Source organism: Parus major, chromosome 1 (assembly GCF_001522545.3).
Source record: "Parus major isolate Abel chromosome 1, Parus_major1.1, whole genome shotgun sequence".
NCBI classification, from domain to species: Eukaryota; Metazoa; Chordata; class Aves; order Passeriformes; family Paridae; genus Parus; species Parus major.
The window spans coordinates 37,950,718-37,973,974 of record NC_031768.1 but is presented as its reverse complement, the minus strand read 5'-3'; the positions used below and the strand labels follow the sequence as shown (position 1 = coordinate 37,973,974).

The following is a 23,257-nucleotide window of genomic DNA, read 5'->3' as shown; positions in this document are numbered from 1 at the left end:
ATAAAAGGCAGCCACCCCAGCAAAACAAACAGACTTGACAGCACTTCTGACTTTCTTCCACAGTCACTTAAGATCATCACAGTCACATTTGGAATATCCAAACTACACCACCTAAATTTTTCCTTCAGAAAAGCACAGGGATTCAGAGAGATTTCAAGAAACTAAAGCACATGAGAATTATGCATACTACAGTAGGAGTTTTGTACAAGTATGCATATTTTTATTTATGCTAACAATAGAATCTTTGATACAAACTGATAGTGACAAATTTTATGCAGCCCATCTGCCTTGTGGATTAATCTCTGAAAGATTTAATCTAAATCCATCAAAGCCATTTTTCTCAGTAATTTCTTCAGTTAGAAAATATTTCATACTCTATTATACTGAGCACTGGTTTTGACACATTCTGTGGTGTTTACTGTCATATGTGAAGAGGAAATGGACACCCTCCTCTTGTATTTTAATGGAATGCAAGAGATTTCCCAGAAAATGTTTAGAACTCTTGAGAAACTTTTTTCCCTGAGAACCACTATTGATAGATATGGGATATAGGTTTTTTTACTTTCTACAGTAGCAACACCAGCAACAAAGACGTGCCCTCTGTGAAATGGTAAAGGCTTTTGAAACACCCTCAATAAAGTAGGAATACTTTTGAGAGGGGAAGAAACAATATCTATGAAACATGTAAAATTAAGATTCTCCTGCATAAAAATGAAGTAAGGTCAGAGTTCTCGAGTCTACTCTGAAGGAATATCAGATCTGATACTGAAAACATATCAACAAATAAAGAACTAAAAGGGGCCATACAATGACCCCACACTAAATTGCAGGGTGTTCATCACATCTCTGTATCACTACTGCATATGTATCAGGGTACAGAGCCAAGCTTTTTCACACTACTAAACATTTATATAACCAAATATATCAGAATTAAGAATGTCACAAAAACCTTCCATAAATATCCAAACTTACAAGATATATAAATATGTCCATAACTCCTCCAAAGTCCCTAATGACAGCTGTTGGTGTAAAGAACAAGCCATCTGCCATAATCTTCAGATTAAGCTCAATGCTCATGAATATTACAAAAACATATTCAGCAATCTGAAAACAAAAGCAGAGAACAACCATAATTTAGGAATAGGCAGTGAAGAAAAGCAAGGTGACTGTGGTTCAATAATTGTAAAACAATTCAGTGGCAGTACCTGGAGTGTTGGAGCATGCATAACTCTTCTAAAAGGGGATTCGAACATCATGGAAATGCAGGAGCATATTGTAACAATGATCATGACCCAGTCCAGGTAAGTAACCAAACCCAGCAAGTCACTGTGAACAACATATAAGGAAATGCCATTACAGGAATGCCCTTAGCTCTGTGTACTTGCATTGTGCCTACACTACAGTTAAGTGCTTTCCTATGAAAAATAAATTGAGCTGAGAAGTGTCAAAGATTTCAGTATTTCAGAAATGCATAGGAAAACTAGAGAAGTTGCATGCAAGTGAAGAATTAAAGTCAGATTAAAAAATTCTGTTCCTGTTCATCCTTCTCTCCAGACAGCTCCATGATAAGAAAAACCTTTTTTGGAAAAAAAAGGAAAAAAAAAAAAAGAAAAAAAAAAAGGGAAAAAAAAAGGGACATACACATGTGCATGCACATTTACACACATCCATGCAAGTGTGTGCACACACACTTATACTGCAGGCTTATCAGACCAAGCAAAGTTACTTTTGCAGCGCTTACTAAAGCTGATGGTATTTGGTATTTTTCACAGCTCCAGTAACAGGATCTGTTTTAGAACTATAAAAAGAAGAAAAGATAGTCATTTACATTTTATTTTAGTCAGCATTATAATTATACCATGCATCCATCAATTCAAAGTAATTTCTGTCCAAAATCAAGGCACCATTTTATGCTGTCTTTATTTTAAATGTCTGTATAAGTTTCATATAATTCTATGCAATTAGATATTATAAACACTTTAACTCATTGCATACCTGTAATTCCTCTAAGATTCTGTGAACTGACAGGTTTTTTTGGGTCTTGATTTTGTAAATAAGGATTTAATCTTGTAATTTTCTTGTGAAAAAGGTATATAACCTGCTACTGAATATTATGTACCAAAATACTCTTTACAATTACTTCAAAACTTCTTGGACTGTGGCTGGATGAGGCTCTGAGCAACCTGGCCTAGTGAAAAGTGTCCCTGTCCAAGGCAGAGGTATTTGACCTAGATGATCCTTAAGGCCCCTTGCATCTCAAACCACTCTATGATTTTGTGATCATATGATATGTGATATTATATGATATCCTCAGTTAACACACACACACACACACACACACACACATATGCGCACTTGTGAAAGGTCCTCCTTCCATATGTCTTTTATTACTTCTTTAATATTTTTCTGATTAATATTTTTTGATTGTCTGTATCTGAATTTTCCCATGTAATTGCTGTGTTCCACCTGCCATATCCGAACACCCACCATTGGGCAGTCCAAGAGTGGGAACTACTCTATAAGTAGTATGCACATATCTAGGTGACATGTGTTAAGTTCCTGCTGCAGCAATTTATCAATTTCATACAAAGCAGAATGACTGCTGTGGGAGAAGCTACAAGAAACTTTCCAAGAAGCCTTCCCTGACCCACTGGTTTTAGGCAGTTGTCTTCCAACTCCCCTAGGAAATCATGTCAAGACAGGATCTGCACTGACATATCCTATATTTCATTGGAGGGCTCTAGCCATTGGGATGTGAAATTGCCATTACTTCCTTGCTAAGCTTAAAGTGGAAAATGGACTGAACAGACTTGAGGAATCGCCACCAGAGAGATATCATGGTTATGAATTACAGGAATGCACAAGATGCAGGGAGAACAAGAAACATCTTCCATAGGCCAGGTTCAGCCACTTAGACCAGTAAGCACACAGAACACACTGGATTAGGTGCCTTCCCACTGAATCCACAGACTTTTACTTCTTAAACTCATGCCTCTCCCTACATTGTACATAGCAGCATTCTTCAGCCTTTTTTTTGTTAGAAGAAAATATGTATCCTTTCAGTTTGAAAATGATACCGGGAATATCTTCCTTGGTAAACTAGATGGAACAACAAATAAAGCAGGAGGGATTTAAGTAAATTTAAAAAAACCCCACAAAACTTTAAGAAAATAGGTTTATTCTTATAATTGCAAACATTTTATTTAAACTGTTTTAATATGAATATCCTGTTACCACTGGGCACTCAACAATGCTAAGCAGTACTGACAAGTACTTGCTAAGGGGATTTGATTGACTGTGTTTTGTTTTTCTGTTTTAATTTGCAACTGCTTCATGGACCAGTGCACCACAATCAAGTTAGCAGTTGCATAGAAAAGTGGTGATGTAGCTCAAGGACATGTCTGTAAAAAGGTGGCAGAAACTTACATATAGGTATTATACCTGAGTATCTAACCATCCTGTCATTCTAACTGGAAGTAATCTGTTGAAGGACACAGAGAAAATCAATGGTAAAGCAGCTGCTGAAACCAGTCCTTCTAAGTGCCAAGCTCATGGCCTCAAGCTATCTTCTCTCTTACACTGCTCTATGCCAGGTGACATGCATTAACCCTTTAAAATCAGGGTGCCAGCAACAGACAGAGGTTTAAAAGAAGAGTTGTGAGATGATTTTATAGAAAGCTGCTTGTACATGGATCTCTACCTGCCACACTCACATACACCTACAAATTAGTTGCTGAGTCCTCCTAGTTTTCATTTGGTTTCAGCTTTTCTCCTTTTATCTCCCACAGCTGAGCACCTCCCCAGCCCACTCTGAGTCCCTTATTATGGGATACAGAGTATTTTGGTGGGCATAGGTGCAATTCATTTCTCTTCACATTTTTCTGTTCTATGAGAAACTGTTGGTATATTAAAACTTCTTGCCTTATGATGAGGAGTAAGATAGAAATAGCAAGCTGATTCCCAAATGTCTGAAAGTGGGAAACATTAGCCTTTCCTCTCAGCTCATGCCTGCAGTTTCCTCACAGTCTTGTTCATCTCACCATCACAGACTGCTCAAACACTTCTGCCCTAACACAGCATTTTATTGCTTCCTTTCCTCCAGCAGCAAGACTACACCACAGACAACTGGCTTCCAGCTTATGTGGTGACCACACTATAAGCAGTTTTAAAGTGTATATAAGCAGTTATAAGTGTAAAAGGAAAGTTAGAGCTTGATTTCTGAGGACATGGAGGAGAGCAGCGGTTGGAACCCACGTTGTTATGAAATGAACTTACGCATTGAAGCGAGCCCGTACCACCACTCGGCAGAAGTTCCTGAATCTGTGCTCACGGCCAACTATGAAAAGGGGTTTATCAAAATATGGGTGATTCTCTCGTAGCTCCTCCTCCTGGACTTTCCTTTTGAAAAAAAGTAAATTATCAAGTGTTACACATTATCCCTGGCAAAAAATATCCCTTACACTTTGTACTCTTTTTCATGTTGACTCTTAATACTTTCAACTTCATACAGAGAATAGTTAATACAGAAAATGTGCGCTCAGACTTTTGATTTTTAAATACCTTTTCATTTCAGCTTGTTCCTTTTTTTCTTGGATCATCTTTATCTCACTGTCTTCTCTCTGTGCATTTCTGTATCTCACTGTGTTGGAGTGCTGGAAGCAAAATGATTCCTTTTAATCGAGGTCTAAGGGTTGTTATTTTTTAATGTTTCAGATGAAAGTAAGATATGGTATTTTACATAGAAATATTCAAATGAAAGATCTTTATTTCCAAATGTACTGCACATCAACTCATTCAAGCATATTGCATAGTATTTTCTATCTACAGCATAAGGCTCCTTATTTTCATCAAGGTTAATTTCAGTTCTAATTTCATGCTTGAGGCTCCATCCAATCTAACTTTTAACTTTAAAACCAGAGGTCCTGTAACACCAGCCAACCTCTCTGAACTGCAATGAATACAATCAAATTTATTAAGGGCAAAGACTGGGAAAGAAAAGGCTTTAGACACCCTTTCAGCTTCTCAAGTCTTCTGCATGGCTGCCAGACTACGAGGCATGCAGATCATACAGTTAGTGACTGCTGAGTGCAGGGATGAAGGGGAGAGAGGGAGGGAGGGAAGGAGGAAGGCAGGATGCTGTCTGAGCTCATGCAGAGGAGGGAACTATCAGCATTACTATTCTGAGTTATGTGAATCTTTGAAGCACTCCTGGTGGGGTAATGCTGGGTGATATCCTTACTGTTAGATACTAGCAAAGCCACATCTGCTTTAGTTACCTTTAAAGACTGAGATAGTTTGGAAATGGGGTGACTAATATGCATCTTGAAATTTCATTGCTACAGAGATCCACAAAATATCGTATGAATTTGCAGAAATGAATATGCTCTTAACTGCATGAAATTACACGACAGTGAAATCCATGATTACTATTCTCCCTTTTAGTCTTTGTCCCTTTGTATGACAGTTTTGCTGCTTGGAAAATATTGCTAAACTTCCATCAGAAATTTTGAAGTGCTGTTTTGCCAGCCTGAGTGATTTGTATAATTCCAGAGTAACGCTTTTTAAGGTGTCCTGGGCAGCAATTGTTGTGCTCTTAATGCAGTGTCTACAGATTCAGTGAATCTGTCTCAGCAAGTGTTCCAAAACTATAAGTCTATCAATGAAACAACCATTTCAATTATTTTGAGGATAATTCTAATGCAGTTACAGCATTTGTCTTACGACTTCCTTTCAAGATTTCAAAAGACTAATTGCAAGCAAGCTCATAAATATAATTAGTCTTCCACAAGCATTTATTTGATAGTATATATTCTAATTTCTTGTATTCTCAAGCTGAAACCAGCATTTCTATGAGGACTTACATCTTGAGTCAATGTTTCAAGAGATTTTCCTCTGCTGATTCGCTGGCTGTTCGAACCATGTCTCAGTGACCTGAAACAATCATAATCAATTTAACAATACATCTCAAGATGAAATTTTGACCTTTATGAGATGACCATTATAAAGCACTTTTCTCCAGCCACCCAATATCTCAAATTCTTATCATTTTTCTCTTGCTAACATCAGAAGCTTATATGCTCTTCAATTGTTTTCAATCTCGTCTAACATAAGCCAATTTCTTTTCTTCTGATCTTTAAATTGATAGCTTTGTAGTCAGCAAAGGAAATGACATTTGAAATAAAAAGGCATTTTTTTCCATTTATACAGTACAATGAATTTCATTATGGTTACAATGAAGAATGGTGAATTCAGTTCTCTGCACAAGGAGGTAGTTTTGGCTTTTCACATGTTAGGGATTGCTCAAATTTATTTCCTTTTGTTACCTTTATTTTAAGAATATTTTAAAACCACCCCTTCAGTCCATTTTTACCTGCGTTCTTGTCGTATATGATGCTGGACACTAAGTATTGATCTTTCCTTTGCTGGCTGCCCCTCAAATGATCCGCTCAGCATACGTTGTCTAGTGCAGGCCCTACAAAGAAATGTAAAGATGATGACATGGAGTTTTCAGTATAAATGGTAATTTCAGAGGTAGCACATTCAGAGAAATCAGCTTGGCTTTATGGCTCAAGAACAAAATAAAGTAACAGTGCAAGAGCAATGGACTTTCCATGAAAATATTCCCAAAGCAATGGGCTCCCACTCTGCAACCCTACTGGTCATCTGATGAACCTTTTCCACACCTTAGCAAGGACCATCTATGAATTTTTTTCAGTTTGCTGTAGAATTTTTGGTCCCTCAAGACTTGACTAAGTGTGGAATGGGTCAAGCAATGCACTGACCATCAGTAAAACCAGTTTCTCAGCAATAACGAAGGGACTAGAACAACAGCAATTTTAGTCCCTTTCGGGGCTATACATACATGCTTAGGATCTAGAACATAACTTGGAGTGTTCAAAACAACTGGTACTCTATCTGATATGAAATGAAAAGCCGCACACTGTGATATTCTGTAATATGAAACGTCTGCTCTCCGGTGATGCAGTCAACTTACAGCATTTTGTTGTGTGGGTGTTCTCACTTGTTTGTTCATAATTCATTTTGTTTTTTGCTTAATTTTGGCAAACACATTTTACACATTTTGGCAGAAATGAGTATTTGTTGGCCAGCAAGTGTACCACAGCTAAACAGAGCATGCGTATCTTTATCTTGATGGCTACAATGAAATTAATTTGCTTAAGAAAGAGAGGTTTCCACTAAAAGAGCTCAGACAGATCCCTCTGATGGCTGAGAAAAGGAACTTCAACATTGGAAACATATTTTAACTTTCCAGAATTGTTCAATTTAAAGTTTACACTGTGTGTTCCTTATTGCTCATTTTGTATTATGAGACCATTTAGAGAAACACAAGACTCAGCTGGTAATATTCCATACTTTTTATTGAACTGAATCTTCACTTTTTTTTTTCTGAAAAGATGAAAACAGCCCTACACCCTTTGTGTAACCACTCTATCTGCCAGTCTGTAAGGCTTAGATAAATGCCTTGGCAGCATGGGATGATCATGCTTGATGTCAAAAGATGTCCATGACATGTTCTTTTTCCACTGTGGTTTTGTTTTTCACTCTTCTCCACTTTTTCTCCTTCTTTTGGATTTAAACACATAACTGATACAAGTAGGAATCCAAAGTGATATCTGGAACAAAAATGAGAAGCTTAGAATGTTTGTCAGTGTCACCATTGCCAATCAGATTAGCATGCTAGAAAAATACGTTGTGTTACACTTGTTACAGAAAGCATTAGGTTACACTACACTGAACTAAAGTATCATGACATATAAGAAAATTACTGTATGTCTTATAAAATACAGCTCATCTTAGACAAATAATGAACATTTTAATACCAAAGAATTTTAAGCATTATATTGTAGAGGATAATACCACATGACACTGTCAGAAAACAACCAAGATATTTTAATACCTTTGCAATTTTTGATTGAATAACAGAAAGAAAAAGAATTATTTCCTAAAAATAGATCCTGTCTCACTCCATTAAAATGATGATCCAGTTTCTCCCAGCAGAGACAACGAAAAGTTCTGGTGTCTGACTTCTATATAGAGGCTTCTTGGTGTGACAAAGAGGGTAATTTATCTCTTTTTTAATCTTTTCTTGTAGATATAAATTATTATGCTCTGCTTCTAATAGCTAAAAATTATTTTCTTGACATCAAAACATAACTTCTACATAAACTTTTCATGCTCTTGTACATAGCAACTTGAATTCCAAATTACATAATCAGTTTTCATAATAAAAGTCAGCTTTAAATGCTTAAGTGATAAATTCTTTACCTGAATAATGAACAAGATGGCTTATTTGATTGTTAATAGTGTTGTGAAATAGACATATACTGTGGGCATACTATGGTAGAATGGGAATGTATAAAAAGTAACACCTATAGAAAGTATTGTTTATGGTCTCTAAGTTCTGGAAGCCCTGCAGCTCTTGTGAAGTCAACAGAGAAATAATGAAATACCAGTTGTTTAGCACAGAGATCAGAAATTTTTATCAAGCAATTGCAAAGGAACATTTTTGTATTTCCAAAGAAAAATAGATGTGCTGAAAAGGCCTTGTCTACTTTAGACAGCTTCTCTCCTGGTATTCTCCACTTCATGGGAATTAGTGCCTTGAGAATTAATCTTCCTTGTATGAACTCTTAGTAAGAGCCACACTTAGTTATCCTTTTGACTCAGAATCTGGATATTTTTCAGCTGCCTTGACACGTAGAGTTTCAGATCTTTGGGGACCTTTGAAAAATATGGTAGGTGCCATGTATTTTTCAGACTTCCAGAGTTGCCAGTTTTAATGTCTGCAATAGGGTTTGTGTTCTCATTGTAGACACGCACACACGCATGCTTCCTCTCAGTGCCTGCCTGTGAGCCACTTGTCCAAAGTTTTAGCCAACTCATAGCCAATGGAGGATTAGGACCCAATTAAACTGGCTGTACAGAGGTGGCCAGCACCACCTGCCATGCCTTGGAGTATTGTGCTTTGCTTCCAGCTGCTGTTCCAGCAGAGTGCAATATCCCTATAAGTTTGTGTATTCCCTGCTATCTTCCAGAGGATGTTTTGGACATACTCTTTCATCTCACAAATTACTCTATGTCCATATGTGAACAACTTCATTGAATGCTTGGTCAATTATTTTAATTAAAGATGTTTGGAAGGTATTAAAGTAACCATAAATTGGGCATCTAAAGACAAAGCAGTCAGCTAAAGATCTCACTGGACTCCATTACCTTTATTGGTTAGACTTTTGTCAACTAGATGGTAGAGTACATCCCTTAGCTTACAGGCAGATTTGGCTACCTGGAGTTGAATCCCACACCAGGCACAATCAACATGCCACAGTGCTAAGAATTCAGTTCTATGTGGTTTGAAAATTGGAGTTTTTAAAAAACATTTTTCTTGCCTTGATACATTTTTATGTAACTGTAGCTGGTCAGAATCTTTTGACCTTTCTTCAAACAATAGATACAAAATTTCCCTTTTTAGTTAAAACTGCCCTTTCCATCTTCCTATACCACATAGCTGAAATATTAGGTTTATTTTCACTAGTGGAGGAATAAGGAAGGTATGAAACAAAGGAGAAGAGACAAGAAACATGTCAGCCTTCTGGATTTTGTACTCACCTTGCAGAACTCTGAACACAATTCAGCAGCTGCAAACCACACGCTCCAAATTTGCCTTGAAAAGTAATAAATTTGCCTTGAAAAGCAAATGTAATAAACTAGCCTGAAAGAGAAAATGCAGTTTTTTAGGTAACCAGAAAGTCAGGTGAAGATCACACAGAATAAGACAATACTAGTATACCGTGTAGTTTGTATTACCTGCAACCAATTAGGAGGTCCACATTTTTGAAGTCTTTCAAACTATTTCATGCCTTGGAATTCCTGAAAAATAAGTCATGAACAGAGTGTCCAAGTACCATTCTTTGACCAAATGTAAAATGTTAAAGGTTTTGATCAATAATTTGAAATACTGTACCTTTCATGAGTATTCTGAGGTCTCTTGCAGAGGGCAAGCATGTGGCTCATGCTTTTCAGTCAGGCATCCTTTCTGCAAAATTGTTCACTCATCTTGCATTCCAGTATAACACTGCTTTGTTTGTTTTTTTTCTGTATTTTAATGAGTGAGTATTTACGTAGTAATTGTAGAAACTACATATATTACTATGTACTTTTGTTGTTCTCTCTGAAACATGCTCACATAGAAACATTAGTAGTCTGGTGAACTCCAGTGTGTTGAAGTCTAGAATACAGAATTTGTGCCCTTGTTTCTGATACTTAGTTATAAGATCTAAAAAACCACTTAATTTCATATAATATGAAATTCATGAGCATGTTTTCATGGTGAAACATGAAAACAAATGTTAAAGTTAGATAGAAAAAGCTAAAAGAGTAAGTGTGTAAATTAAAAAGCTTTTTTAATCATTGAGTGAAAGTTTAGAGAACAGGAGACAAGATAGAAGATTTAGGGTGTTGTCCCTTCTTCTTTTTTCTTCATGTTCTTTTCCTAGAGGTTTTTGGGTAATAGTAAGTGATTGGATAGAAAATGTCGCAGTGCATCACAGAGGTGATGGGTCATTGGGTCATCAAGAAAAATAATATACGTGTCTACTGTTAATTGGGTAAAAATAAGTATAAAAATAAAAGAACTGCGTAGTTTATAGCCATTTTGTGCATCAGACATGAAGAGAGCCACAGAGCCTTGTTTGTGCTATCAGAAGAAAGAAATGTACCAGATTGCAAAGATTAACCTTGTGTAACCAGCCTGGAGAGACCTGTTAAGTTTTGTGATCACCTGTTAATAAACATGAGAAACAAGATTTTAATGAACTCGAGAGTTTTCTTTGAATCAGAAGAACTGAGATAAGCAAAACTCCCCACGAAGGAAGATCCCAAAAAAATTCAGTCCAAAGGACGCTGAGAAATCCAAGAATATAAAGAAAAAATACAGAAGAGATGTAGCAGAAACAAAGAAACAGAAAAAGGACTTTTTAGAAAAAAGTTACACAGTGCAGTTATCAGCATCATTCAGCACTGTTTTCACTCTCTAGGACTCTCTATCCTTACTAAATCTTTCTATGTTCTCATTGTAATTCCATATAACTTGGAGTATATGGTTAAATGTGACAGCCTAAGATTCATGGGCACTCCACCTGAGAGGCATCGTAGTGTTTCTTTCCTTCATTTTTAAATTTAATTTAGTAAGGTGCTTTTTAAAGAGCAAGTACAATGAACATTTTCACCACATCTACAGTACTGTTCTTTGTGGGAAAAAGATACTATTTTTAATAGAAATCTGAATATGGCTGGTGAAATAAAATGGATTATTAATACAACTTAGGAAAGTCAGTATTTTTTCTTTTCTATGTTTTTTCTTGTTTCCTTTCTTATGTCTCTAAAGCGAAAAACCAAATAGTCACTTGTTTTCTTTAGTGACTGCTCAGGCAGTTGAGCTACGGTAGGAGACCTTTTCTTCAGCAATTTTTATTGTGATTATCATTTTTGCCTTGCTGTTTCAGCTTCTCCTCTCACAGATGTTTATATAATAACAATTTTTATTGGACTGTAGAAGAATCAATAAAAGGAGTGCAGAAGAAGAAACCTCAAGTGGCTATCCAGTCTACCACCTCTCTCAGAATGGGATCAATTCCATACCTGCAGTGTTGGAGACTCCACAGCCCAAAAACTCCGCTTCCAGTCTTTCTTTTTGTTTGTCTTTGCATCAGGCAGGTGAAATCCAGTGATGCCGTACACTTGTAGAGATTTAGGAACGTGGTGACTAAGTTTGGATTTTGCATGGAGTGACAACAACCATCAATGGAACTTACCTGGAACATTTGTTCTGAGAAATGCATGGGGTCAAACCCTCAAAGTTATGAAGAAAGAAATCACATTCTTAAGAGAGAAAACATAAAATATATGGCAAGAATTTTGTTGCAAGTGAGTCAGAATCACCTAATACAAGTCAGTTATTTAACAAAGACAAATTTCTAATAAAGGATACCAAAGGTGTATCTTCTAGGATCAGAGAATCATAGAATCATTTAGGTTGTAAAAGATCTGAGCTCGTTCTCTGTATTTGTGTTCAGGGAGATTTTATTTAGTGATAAACTTCATAGCTTTCCTAGAAATCACTATATTTTGCAGAAATACTTGTATGAACAAAGTCTGAATTATCTTCTAGCATATTAACAAACTAGAAAGGATACTTAATTCAAGCAATTCTTTCTCCCCTCTCTCCCTTCTCCATGCCTCTCCTGCCCCCAGAATTCTCAGTTTCAAACAAAAGATAAATGCACTTCATTCAGTTAGTTGTTTATGAAACTGAATATTCCACTTAAGCCTGAGTTATGTTACTCCCTCAGGACCAGGAAGCACATCAGACAAATCTTGTCTAGAACAGTGAAAATCCTATTGCACACCCCTGTTTAATCAATTTATGCCTTTACTATAGCATCAGTTGAAATGAAAAGCAAATAAAAAGCTGCCCATTTGGAAAAAAAAAAAAAAAAAAGTTTCCCAAACTGTCACAATATATATTTTATATCTATGTTGTAGAGTCTCCTTCCCTGGAGATATTCAAAAGGTGTCTGGATGTGGTTCTGGGCAACTTGTTCTGGGGTGGTCCTGCTTGAGCAGGAAGGTTGGCCCAGGTGACCTTCAGAGGTCCCTTTGAACCTCAACCATTCTCTAATTCTGCGAAGCACAGTTTAATTCACACCAGAATCAGGTTTTGCACTATTGGCACTTTGATTGTATTCTGGACTATGTGAGTATGTGTTATTCTCATTTTCCCCACCATTCTGTGCTGTTTACAATTTATCCTCAGCACTGGAGAGAATGAATTGATTTCTACACAGCATTTTGACTGGACCTGCTCTATTCTCTCTACTTCAGAAAGCCAGTGGGACTAACAAAGGACTAGAACTCACTCTTAGATAACAATCGAGCAAGGAATGAGGGTCAGAAGAACCACAGGCACAAAAACTGCTTTTAAGAGAAAAAGCAGTATTTGCACCAACACAGAGTGAGAGAAAAGTGTGAAGCATTGAAAGTATGCAGGGAAAGTAAATTTGCTAGAAGTGGTTATTGCTGCTAAGGGAAATGCATTGCAATTTTCAGAAAGGAATAGAGCTGATTGCAATTCAGAGGCTCTATTAAAATGGATCTTGTTTTGAAAAAGTTTTTCTAAATGTCTGTAAGTCACTTGTACTTTATTTAATTTTTCAAGGTTGAAGTCTTCACTTCAGAATGGATTTATGGTGAAGAGTTAAGGCTTTCATGCTCTGGCCACTGGCATTGGTGATGCAAAGCACCGATCAAAGTACCAGAACAGTAGTTGCTACATCCTTGAGTTGGTTCCCATGCCTAATTGCACAAAGACCTCAAGGAGGCAAGGTGAAGGTTAGCTTCTAAACAAGGATGCTCGGAAATGAGACACTTCCCTAGGGGTGCAGCAAGAAAGCTGCAGGAAAACAAAGATACCCAAGACATCAGTTTTGCTGCACAATGTAACAGCAGATGAGCAGGTGGGACACCTGGGACTGAATGCATGAACCATCTCTCTTGGTGTTCAAAGGCTATTACTGTCCTTCTGCCTCATCTTGGGGAAGAAGATGTCAAGCTGAAGTTCAGCATATAAAAGGGATAAATGGAGACTGGATAGAGAAGGATGCACAAGAGAAACATGAAGGCTATGTGTAATGCATGGTCCTTCTATACAGTTGGCTGTACTGAAACATTCACAATTTGATTAAAAAATAATTCGGCAAGGTTTAAAAAGTAGAGGGGGGGAAGATCAGAGGTGGCCTTAGGCTGGAACTGACTTAAAATTTCCTTTCCGCACATCAATTTTATCAAGCTGAAGTTGCCCCTGGGCAGCTTTACATATAGAGGTATTGCTTTAGAAAAATGCTTCTTAATTCAGGTAGACAAAAATTTAAATTATGCTAGAAGCAATCTTTTCAGAAGAAAAATTCTGAGTTAACTCTTATTGTTCTTGGCAGAAATGACATTTCTTCTTTTGTCAGATAATCTGAATACTTGAGAATCACCTAGTTTTATAAGGGAGTTTACAGCATTTACAACTAAAGCAAAAATAAGAACTATAATCTCTCATGTGTTGAGAGTTTGAATTTTCCTGTGTTACTTAAACTGAATCTGAAATTTCAGTTGCAAATATTATCACTTCTTTTCCTGTCTGTAAAATTCCCCTGCGTCAACAGGGCTGTCCCTGTCATTAACCTGGAAACACTGGCAGTGCTCAGGACGAGTCAGCTCATCACTGGCAATTTCTATCAGTTTGCCCACCAGATGCACCATGAACACAATCTTCTTATGCTGGAACAGATGAATTGCAAGTGTCATTACATCAGAGCTTATTTAACAGTTTTGAGTCAATAACAAGGAACAATAAACAGTATTTGTTCTTTTTCTCAGAAGAGAGAAGATTCTTTGTAAGATTCTTTGTAAATCAGCCCAAGAAAGTGTTAGAGGACGTGATCCCTGTTTTTCTTACTTGATGGAAGTTCCCTCCTTTTCTCTGTGTTCCTCAAAATTTATTGCTGATGATCCAGGAAATAGATTGGAAAACTCAGTAAATAAAGATTAAATTAACAGAGTGAATAGATAATTAAAAACAAAGCAGTAGATGATTAAATGAAAATTCTATTATTCTGCCTCTGAAACTTCAGAGGAATTCAGGTGAATTGAAAAGGAGTCCTTTTACATACATGACTTTGGCAGAAGCCATGATCTGACAGACCAAGTGAAATTCAGCAGGATTGAAATTGTCAGGACTGATTTCTGGTACTGTCCTTGCATCTCTGAGAACTTGGTGAAGTCCAAACAATTCTTTGCTTGGATTCTCCTCCCACTATTTCAGACTTCTCCTAATAAGGAGAGAGTTCTGTGCTGATGGGGGAATTCTGAAATTCAATTTCCAGAATTTAAGTTTTTCCTCCTATCTAAGAAAGAATGGAGCTTCTACAATATCAGTTTTTTGGTCTTTTTTTAAATTTTTTTGTCTACATTTTTCCTCATGCAGTATAGTATATGAAAAACACCAAACAAACTGACATTTGTGGAGCCCTGGAGGTGTCAATAACATTTCACTGTTCTTATATAACACAGAATTTCATTACAAATGTTTTACTGAAATACTGCCAGGATGCCTGTATCTAAACCTGTATTTTTAGAAGTATTTTGCTTATTCTACCTGTAACAGTAATTCCTGTGAAATCAAGGCACACAGCTGAAAGAAATGCTTACAAATAGTGCACTAAATTTTGTTAAGATTGAATACTTATGATATTACATTTACTTTTATCAATAATATTTTTACAGTGAGTATTCATTTGAATTAGTAATTGTTTATGTTGTCATTATATGGGTTTAAAGAGAGAAGAAGTTTCATGTTAATTTCTACAGTTCTCCCTGTTCTGTATTCTTATAGAGCATTAAAAAGAACCAGAGCTGCAAGACTTCTCAAACGGTTTTCAAGAAACTTCACGATTCAGAAATAACACAGAACCCCTTGTGCACTGCTCCTCATAAAACATTGCCTTACTTAACCTGCACTTTTCACATCAGTGTTCCTATTAATACAATGTATTTACCTGGCACCTCTCACTGACAAAACACAAGCATCACTATAAAAAAAACAGTGACCTATAAATAGTTTGCATTATTAATTCACCAATAGTGGCATGAAAAACTGAAGCTCAGAGTTACCTAAATAACTTCAGAATTGGGTCTTGGAGACTTAGGCTTGCATTATTTGCTTATGGTGCTGTGTAGTTACTTGATAAGGAATACAAAAAGGAGTGATCACTATTAAAACATTCAGGAAATGTTTCTACAGAAGCCATGGTTGTGAAATCTTCACTGTCCACTTGGTACTTGGAATATGACTAGCTGTAGTCTATGCTTCTAGCCCAAAATCCCTGAACACATTTATGTGCAGATATTTGCAAGAATCAGGTTAGAATTATTTAGGCAAAATAACAGACATGTTTTGGTTAATTCAGAAGGAAGAAGTGAAGAGAGCTAAAATATGATCTTACTGCATGATACAATTGAAATATATACTGAAGAAGTACAATCCCTTTTTTTTTGTTGTTCAAGCATATAAAATAGCCAAAGAGCAACTTACCTTTGATAATGAAGGCAATAGATGTACTACAAAGACATCCGCTATTATGAATATTATACATCCAGTAACATGCATGATAAACAAGGTTGTGAGAAATCAGATGACAGTCAAAACAATATCAAATCACATCTGACTCTTACCTTAGAATTTTATTGATTGCCGTCTCTTTTTCCAGAAGGTTTCTTGCTCTGATGCTGAAAACAGATTTACGGAGCTATAAAATTAAGAAAAAGACAGCATACTTTTTAATTGTCTTAAAATATAATGTGTATGTGACAGAAGAATTAAATATAATGATGCTGAGTGCATAAAAAGGATGGTGGAAAGCAGTCAAAATGCTTATGTACATCTTTTGGCCTTCCAATCCCAATTGTTAGGTAGTTCTGTGTAGAAAGCAGATAGTTTTGCTTGCTAGCAGAAATTTGCTTTATTACACATTTCTTCTCCACTTGGCCAATTCATACTGTTTTGGTACTCCTTCTTCACTTTGGATTTTGACTAGGCTGGATCATACTCTGGAGATGCCTTGATTGTACAAAACAGCCAGCAAACAAAGCTCAGATGTCTCATTTCAATGTCTTTTTTTTTTTTTTTTTTCCCACAGATGCAGAGAAAAAAATGTGTTGAGCAAAATATGCTTATGCTTGCCTCTGGTCATGAACAGTGTTTCAGGAATCTTCTTGTGAACAGGACTTCCTGAACATGAAATGAAAGGACTGAGATACATGAAGAAACAAGCAAGTGATTAACAAATATGACAAATCAAGGAGCAAACCACAGCTGAAGAATTTAGCTCAGGAATTGCATCTGTGATGAACAGAAAGCCTCTGGCACATCATAAGATTTCAATCTGTCAACTGTTTAGAGATTGTTATCTTGAAGAAAATGGTTGAGAGAGATTTGGAAAGTCTTAGCAATCTGTGTCCTGGTTTTGATCAATCTGAAATGGAATCTTTAAGCACGTTTCTTTACATGTTCTTTAAATTTTCTAAAATACTAGCTCAAATCAAGAGTAATTTGACAAATAATTTTGCCAGAACTTCTCTGAAGACTCTTATTGACTCTGAGCTGCAGTAAGATCTTACTTTGTAGAGAAACAGAAGCCTAGAAAATACCTTAAAGACTCGCTAATTATACTGGCTGTACTTAATGAAATGGGTACTGTTTTTTAAACCACTACTCTAACAGCAAACTACAACCTCTTTCCTACCCTTTGCCTTTACAAGTGTGGCCCCTTTAACCTTTCTTGAGTCCTAGCTCTTCTCTGTACAGCCTGGAGAAGTAATAATACAGATGATTTGAAAACACCCCTATTTTGAGAATCTGTGGGTTCCTTAATAAACCGGGAACTTGAAAATGGAAATGAAGCATGCACCACTTCAGAATGTAGTTTGGAAAAGAAGGTATTGGAATTTCAGTTAAGATTACAGAAAGAGTAATAAACTTGTTGAATATTTGAATATAAACAAGAGAAATTTCCATTGCCTGGATATGGTTAACACAAAACTGAAATGAAAATCCTAGTATGAGATACACCTGTTGAGGAATACATCCAGTGCAGGCTGGGTGTGCAGCTGCAGTTTGAGCTGCAGATTGAACTCTGGGGGTGCAAGAGCCTGAGCCCAAGGCAGGAGGCTGTGAACTGATGACCCTTTGCCTAACAAAGGCCACAGGGACCTGTGGCACTCAAAGACATGGCAGGAGCTGATGACCCCAGACGTTTTCTTGCTTAGACTGTGAGGCTATAAATGCCTGGGGTGCCTTTGCTTGGGGTGTCTCCTTGAAGGCACCCAGCTCAAGCTGCTATTTTATTATTCAGTTATTGTACCAAGATTAAATAATTTTAAGGATCTGGATGTCTGGGACTCTGCTTTGGGAAATGTGGGGTCAAGCTGGTGAGGAAACCTGGTGTGACTGTGTGAGTGTGGGGTGTGTAGCTGGGGACGGGACTTGGCACCAGATGCCAGAGTGACTGCCAAAGGGGCTCCTGGATGATCAGACAGGGAAGTAATAAACCATTACAATAAATATCCTGTCGGTACAAATATGTCATATATTGAAACACTTTTGTGTAGATTTTAACTCATTTTCAGTATCTAGACACAGGTTTAGTGAATTTATCAGCATTGTACTTAATTACGGATTTATATACATCTGATTATTATGCTGAAAGCAATGGCAACTCTTTCACATATTTTCTTTTTCTAATGTCAGTGAAATTTATGTCAGTGAATGCTGTGTAACCTTTTTTCCCTTAGCAGAATTGTAGGAAGAAGCCTCTAAATTATGGGAGGACCTATTTTAAAATATGTTTGTTGATATTTTTTAGGGCTCAAACTTATGGAAGTAACGAGGGTGGAAAACCAGAAGTTTTGTCTCAGTTCTTTTTTCCTGTTATAAATAAACGCTTTAGAATAATTGCAACTACATGAAGTAGTTCTACATCAGTGAAAAAAAAGCATGCTACCTAGTAATGTGTTATGTCCATTACTATGGACATATTTCTAGTAACAAAATTTTGTTGACTTCTTAGAAATTGAAGCTATTTCAAACATAGGAAGCATTAATTTTCTACCAATTTTCTAGTTTTTGCCCATCTGATTTCAGTAAAAAAAGCTGAGTCATATAATTTTTTCTTGAAACTTTTCTACAGCTCCTTATCCGTCATAGACCACTACTTTCCAGTGTTTTAATTAGGTGACAGAACACCTTGGCCTTAAAGGTGTGGCCCAAACAAGGAAATTCACCCAGGTAGTCAGCAAGTGAACATGCCCTGGGAAAGCAGAAATGAGGAGTCTGTACTTCCAAAGACTCCAGAAGGACATTGAGCAGTCACTTAGTGCTTCCACAAGCCAAATGTTAAACTTCCTCTAGCCAGCAAGAAGAACATCTAAAGAAAAGGTGCTGGCAGGTCTAGGACATGGGCTACTTATACAGTAAGTTTGTAACCCACACCAGGGACTGCTGAACCCTTGCTCTAGGCAGCAAGACTAACAAAACAGACAGTGCTGTATGTTTTACATAAAAACACTGCTAAATCCCTATGCCACCCCAGCTGGAAATGGTTTGACCCCCTGTGCTTGATGCCTTCAATGAGCACATTAGTTGTCTGCTGGGGATGTGCAAGAGCAGTGCTGTGTTATGATACTTGGCTGTCACACAGCCAGAGGTGCAGCAGCCAGAGAGATGAAGGGAAGCTGTAGGAAGGAGAGCATGTCTGGAGCCACTCAGCTGGGAGAGAAAAGACTGGGTTCTGTTTGCATTTTCAAAGCTGTTCATGAATTTTATTTAGTGATGCTTGAACAAATAAATAACAGAATTACAGAATCACAGAATCAGATGAGTTGGAAGGGATTCAAAGGCTCATGAAGTCCAACTCCTGCCCCTGCAAAGGACACCTGAAGAGTCACACCATTTACCTGAAAGTGTTGTCCTAACACGAACTCTGCCAGGCTGGTGCTGTGACCCCTTCCTTGGGGAGCCTGTTCCAGTGCCCAACCACCCTCTGGGTGAAGAACCTTTTTCTAATATCCAACCTAAATCTCCCCTGACACAACTGCAGGCCATTCTTTCAGCCCTGTCATTGGTCACCAGAGAGAAGAGACCAGTGCCTGCCCCTCCTCTTCCCTTCAGGAGGAAGCTGTAGACTGTGATGAGGTTTCCTCTGACTCTCTTCTCCAGGAAGAAGAGATCAAGTGACCCCAGCTGCTCCTCATATGGCTTCCCCTCCATGCCTAAGAAGTCATAGGAATGGAGAAAGGTATGAGAACAGGGTGTTGCATCACATTATTAGTGTAGAGTGCATTTTTTTCAGGACTAGCTGTGAAACTTGCAGCTGAGACAGGACATCCTTGGGCACCCCTTGGCCTAAACACACCCAATGGACTGCAGCTTAGGCAAAGTTTTGAAGTTTTTTTTACAATCCTGTCTGTGTCTGGACTGTGATGGAATTTAGATTGGAGTCAGGTATCCATTCTTTAATCCAGAATACATAGGCACATACAAGATCCTAGAGTTCGGTGCCTAGAGAACTCAGTGGTCCAAAATGGAATTCACAAAACAACCCGGCACTTCCAAGGATTATGGCTTTTGAAGACAATGGTCCTCCTTCCTCTTTAGGAATCAGGAGCCATTCTTTCAGCAGAACACTGGTGAATTTATCTTGAGTCAAAAATATCCAGAAGAAGCAATGCAAGAAAATATTTTTAGATAACACAACTGATCTATTTCTCATATTCAAAGGAGTCAGCAGTCAGTCAAATAGCAACACACATATGTCAATATGCATGCTGAAGAAAATCAAATATTACTAGTGTTTTTTAAATTATGCATCCTTATTTCTATATTAGATAAATGAAATAAACTACTTCCCATTTAATTTTACAAATTTGCATAGCACACCAGGCAAATGCAATGGGACTGTGCAAACAGAAAATGGGGGTGATGATCAGTATTTTGTTTAATAATGTCTAGATGCCTCATGCTGGTGCAGAATGAGGCTGGCAATTAAAACTTGTGATACCTGCCGAGTTCTGGTATGTTGCAGAGGAAATTATAAACAGTGCTAACATACAAAATACATTACTCAATCAGACAATATGAAATTAAATAAGTACAGTACACTCTACTGATGTTATTTTAGGGTATATCTGTTTAGCCTGCTGGGTTTTTTTATTACAGATTGTGCTGTACTGCGAGGACACCCTCAGTGTACCTTTATTAGCTTTTATTTATTTATTTATTTACTTCTCTATACCACCTATAAGTACACTTCATGCAGAAACCACAGTGTCATATAGATTTCTGCTAAATAACATTATTTTTTAGCATTTGACACTGTCTTAAAATCACATAAAGGCATCTGATTACTCTAAAATACGTTTTCAGCAACACACTTTAGAGAACTATTGCATGTTACTTTAAACTGCAATGATCTGCTGTAGCAGGTCAGCAAATTCCCAATAGTATTTCCTGGATGAAAAAGCTTTAGATAAATATAATGTGCTGCTACTATACCATGAACAAAGCTTGTGTCTTGGTTCTCATATTTCTTTGAGTTTATTTACACAGACATGACCACAGAATTAGGAAATCTGCAGGTAGTGCTTCTTTTCCACAAGTGTTGACAACCTTCTCTGCTGCTGTTGGCAGTACAGACTTTAGGCAGACAAAATAACTCAGTTCAGAGTGAACCTGGTCTAAATGCTACATCCCATGAAATCCCATTTGTCGACAAGGACACAGCAACCGTTGTAAAATAAGCTAAATCACAGAACATTGTTGCTCTGCAAGTGCCACCCTCTGCTTTGAAAAGGTACTGCAGACATTTTCAATAGTACTGTTTGTTTAGCAGTGTATTTCAAAAATCAAGGCTTTCTACCCTGGAAGAAGAAAATCCTTGGCATAAGATTAAAAGCCAAGCAACACAGGAAAATACCTTTGTGAAGTGTCAGGAAATGGCTGTGGACCAATCCTATATACTAAGCATACTGGCACAGCACTGCTGACTTCAGGGGGATCTATGCCAATTTATACCAGCTAAGATATGGCTGAATGGTTTTATGTTTTGAGAAATGCTGTATATTTTGATTTACTAAGGTTTGATGTATTTCTCTAGCAACGTGTTTGCAGTGCCCAGACCTCAGTGAATGCTACACAAAGCAATTATTTTCATCTTGAATTTGATAAATGATTGTATGCTATCAACAGGTAAAATATGTGGTGATGAAGTGTATGATTTTTGTATCCGGCTACTTCAAAGTTGGAAGAAGAGACAAGTATTGGTGGGTGTTCAGGAACACAAGGTGAGACAAGGTCATAAACAAATCATGAAATATGAATATCTGAAATATTTACTTGACAGTAGAAAAAAAAAAGCAGTGCATGCAATACATTTTTCTAAGGTAATTTCTTAAGTGTTATATGAAAATAAGTAGTTTTGGCCTAGAGTTGTTAATAATACTCTTATAGGCAACTGCAGGACCATATGGGAATAGTCTGCTGTGCCATGCCAGAAATTCCAAGGAAGGAAAAAAAAAATCCAGAGCTTCTGTTTCAGTTTGGAATTTGTTGCATGCCAATGGATGGTTTATGTAGACTTGCAAAATGAACAGATTGTTAGGTATTGTATTGTTATTTAAACATGTACAGCTACTAGGAAAAATATGAAGAGTCAGTACAATAACCAATATATCAGAATAGTTTTTACAAGAGAGCAAGGAAGTATTTAGGAAGAATTTGTTCAAAGCTTGAGCATTCTATAAACATAGGATATTCCTGGTCCACAGGAGTTTGCTGTTTAGCCTCTCAAATGCAAATATTTGTTCAACAACATTCTGCCAATGTATCTTTGATGTGAAGAGATTGGACTCTTTCAAAATGAGTGTGACAAAAGTCACACAAAGCACCATGGAAGGCGAGACTTCAAGTTTTTGGTAGATACTTAACAAAATGTTCACAAAAATTTAAGCAAGTTAAGTGACTAAATCCTATATGTAGCTAGGAACTTCTTAATCTCTTTTGAAAACTTTGAATAAAGGCAGCAATTACAAGACAGCTCTAGAGATCACTAATCCATTTCCCTCTCTCAAACTAGAACTAAGTATTTCATCTGGGCTTTGAAAATCTGGCCCTGTGTGAGGTTGTCCTATGTAAGAAGTAGGCTTACTACACAGTCAGGAAAGTGGTCTAGCATTATGTAAATGCCACAAGGACTCATAGGCTGTCTCTTTGGATTAGATGTCTAGAATGAGAGGTGGGCATAATCTCCTAAACTCTTGGGAGTCATTGACCTGAAATAGCTTTGATTCATTTTGTAGCCCTTGATTGCTGCCTCTCTCTTAAGGAAGGTAAAGTTCTTCTAATTAGCTGACTACTGGTCTGGAAAATCTACATGTCTTTTCATAACCAAGAACCTTTTTCAATTAAGTCTGAGAATGTGGACAAGGCTATTAGCAGTCATAAAATCTCTAAAGACCTAAAGAGGGCGTAGTCCATCTCAGACTCATGGAGGAGCAGCTCCAGGGAAAGAGAAGAATCCCTCTCTTTTATGCCTTATAATGACATGTTTTGTTTTGTTTTGTTTTGTTCTGTTTTTTACTT

At 37.1% G+C, this 23,257-nt stretch overlaps 1 protein-coding gene and 1 long non-coding RNA gene across 6 annotated transcripts in view; both read right to left on the bottom strand.

The window, feature by feature from the left end:
• The window catches only part of NALCN (sodium leak channel, non-selective), a 230,516-nt gene that overhangs the window by 27,639 nt on the left and 179,620 nt on the right, over nucleotides 1-23,257 (bottom strand). For 4 of the 5 annotated variants that reach the window (XM_015639136.2, XM_015639165.2, XM_015639146.2 and 1 more), the window contains 8 exons: nucleotides 16,297-16,370; nucleotides 6,371-6,472; nucleotides 5,862-5,931; nucleotides 4,561-4,652; nucleotides 4,276-4,398; nucleotides 1,742-1,798; nucleotides 1,206-1,326; nucleotides 973-1,104 (listed from right to left, as the gene is read on the bottom strand). In XM_015639136.2, the coding sequence (XP_015494622.1) occupies nucleotides 973-1,104; nucleotides 1,206-1,326; nucleotides 1,742-1,798; nucleotides 4,276-4,398; nucleotides 4,561-4,652; nucleotides 5,862-5,931; nucleotides 6,371-6,472; nucleotides 16,297-16,370 (771 nt within the window). The remainder of the gene's footprint in view (nucleotides 1-972; nucleotides 1,105-1,205; nucleotides 1,327-1,741; nucleotides 1,799-4,275; nucleotides 4,399-4,560; nucleotides 4,653-5,861; nucleotides 5,932-6,370; nucleotides 6,473-16,296; nucleotides 16,371-23,257) is intronic. The other variant, XM_015639156.2, reaches the window with a different exon arrangement.
• On the bottom strand, nucleotides 6,481-10,376 carry LOC117244325. The gene is made up of 4 exons (XR_004497190.1): nucleotides 9,983-10,376; nucleotides 9,826-9,888; nucleotides 9,628-9,730; nucleotides 6,481-7,634 (listed from the first exon to the last, which is right to left on the bottom strand). It is a non-coding gene; the product is annotated as an uncharacterized LOC117244325 (long non-coding RNA).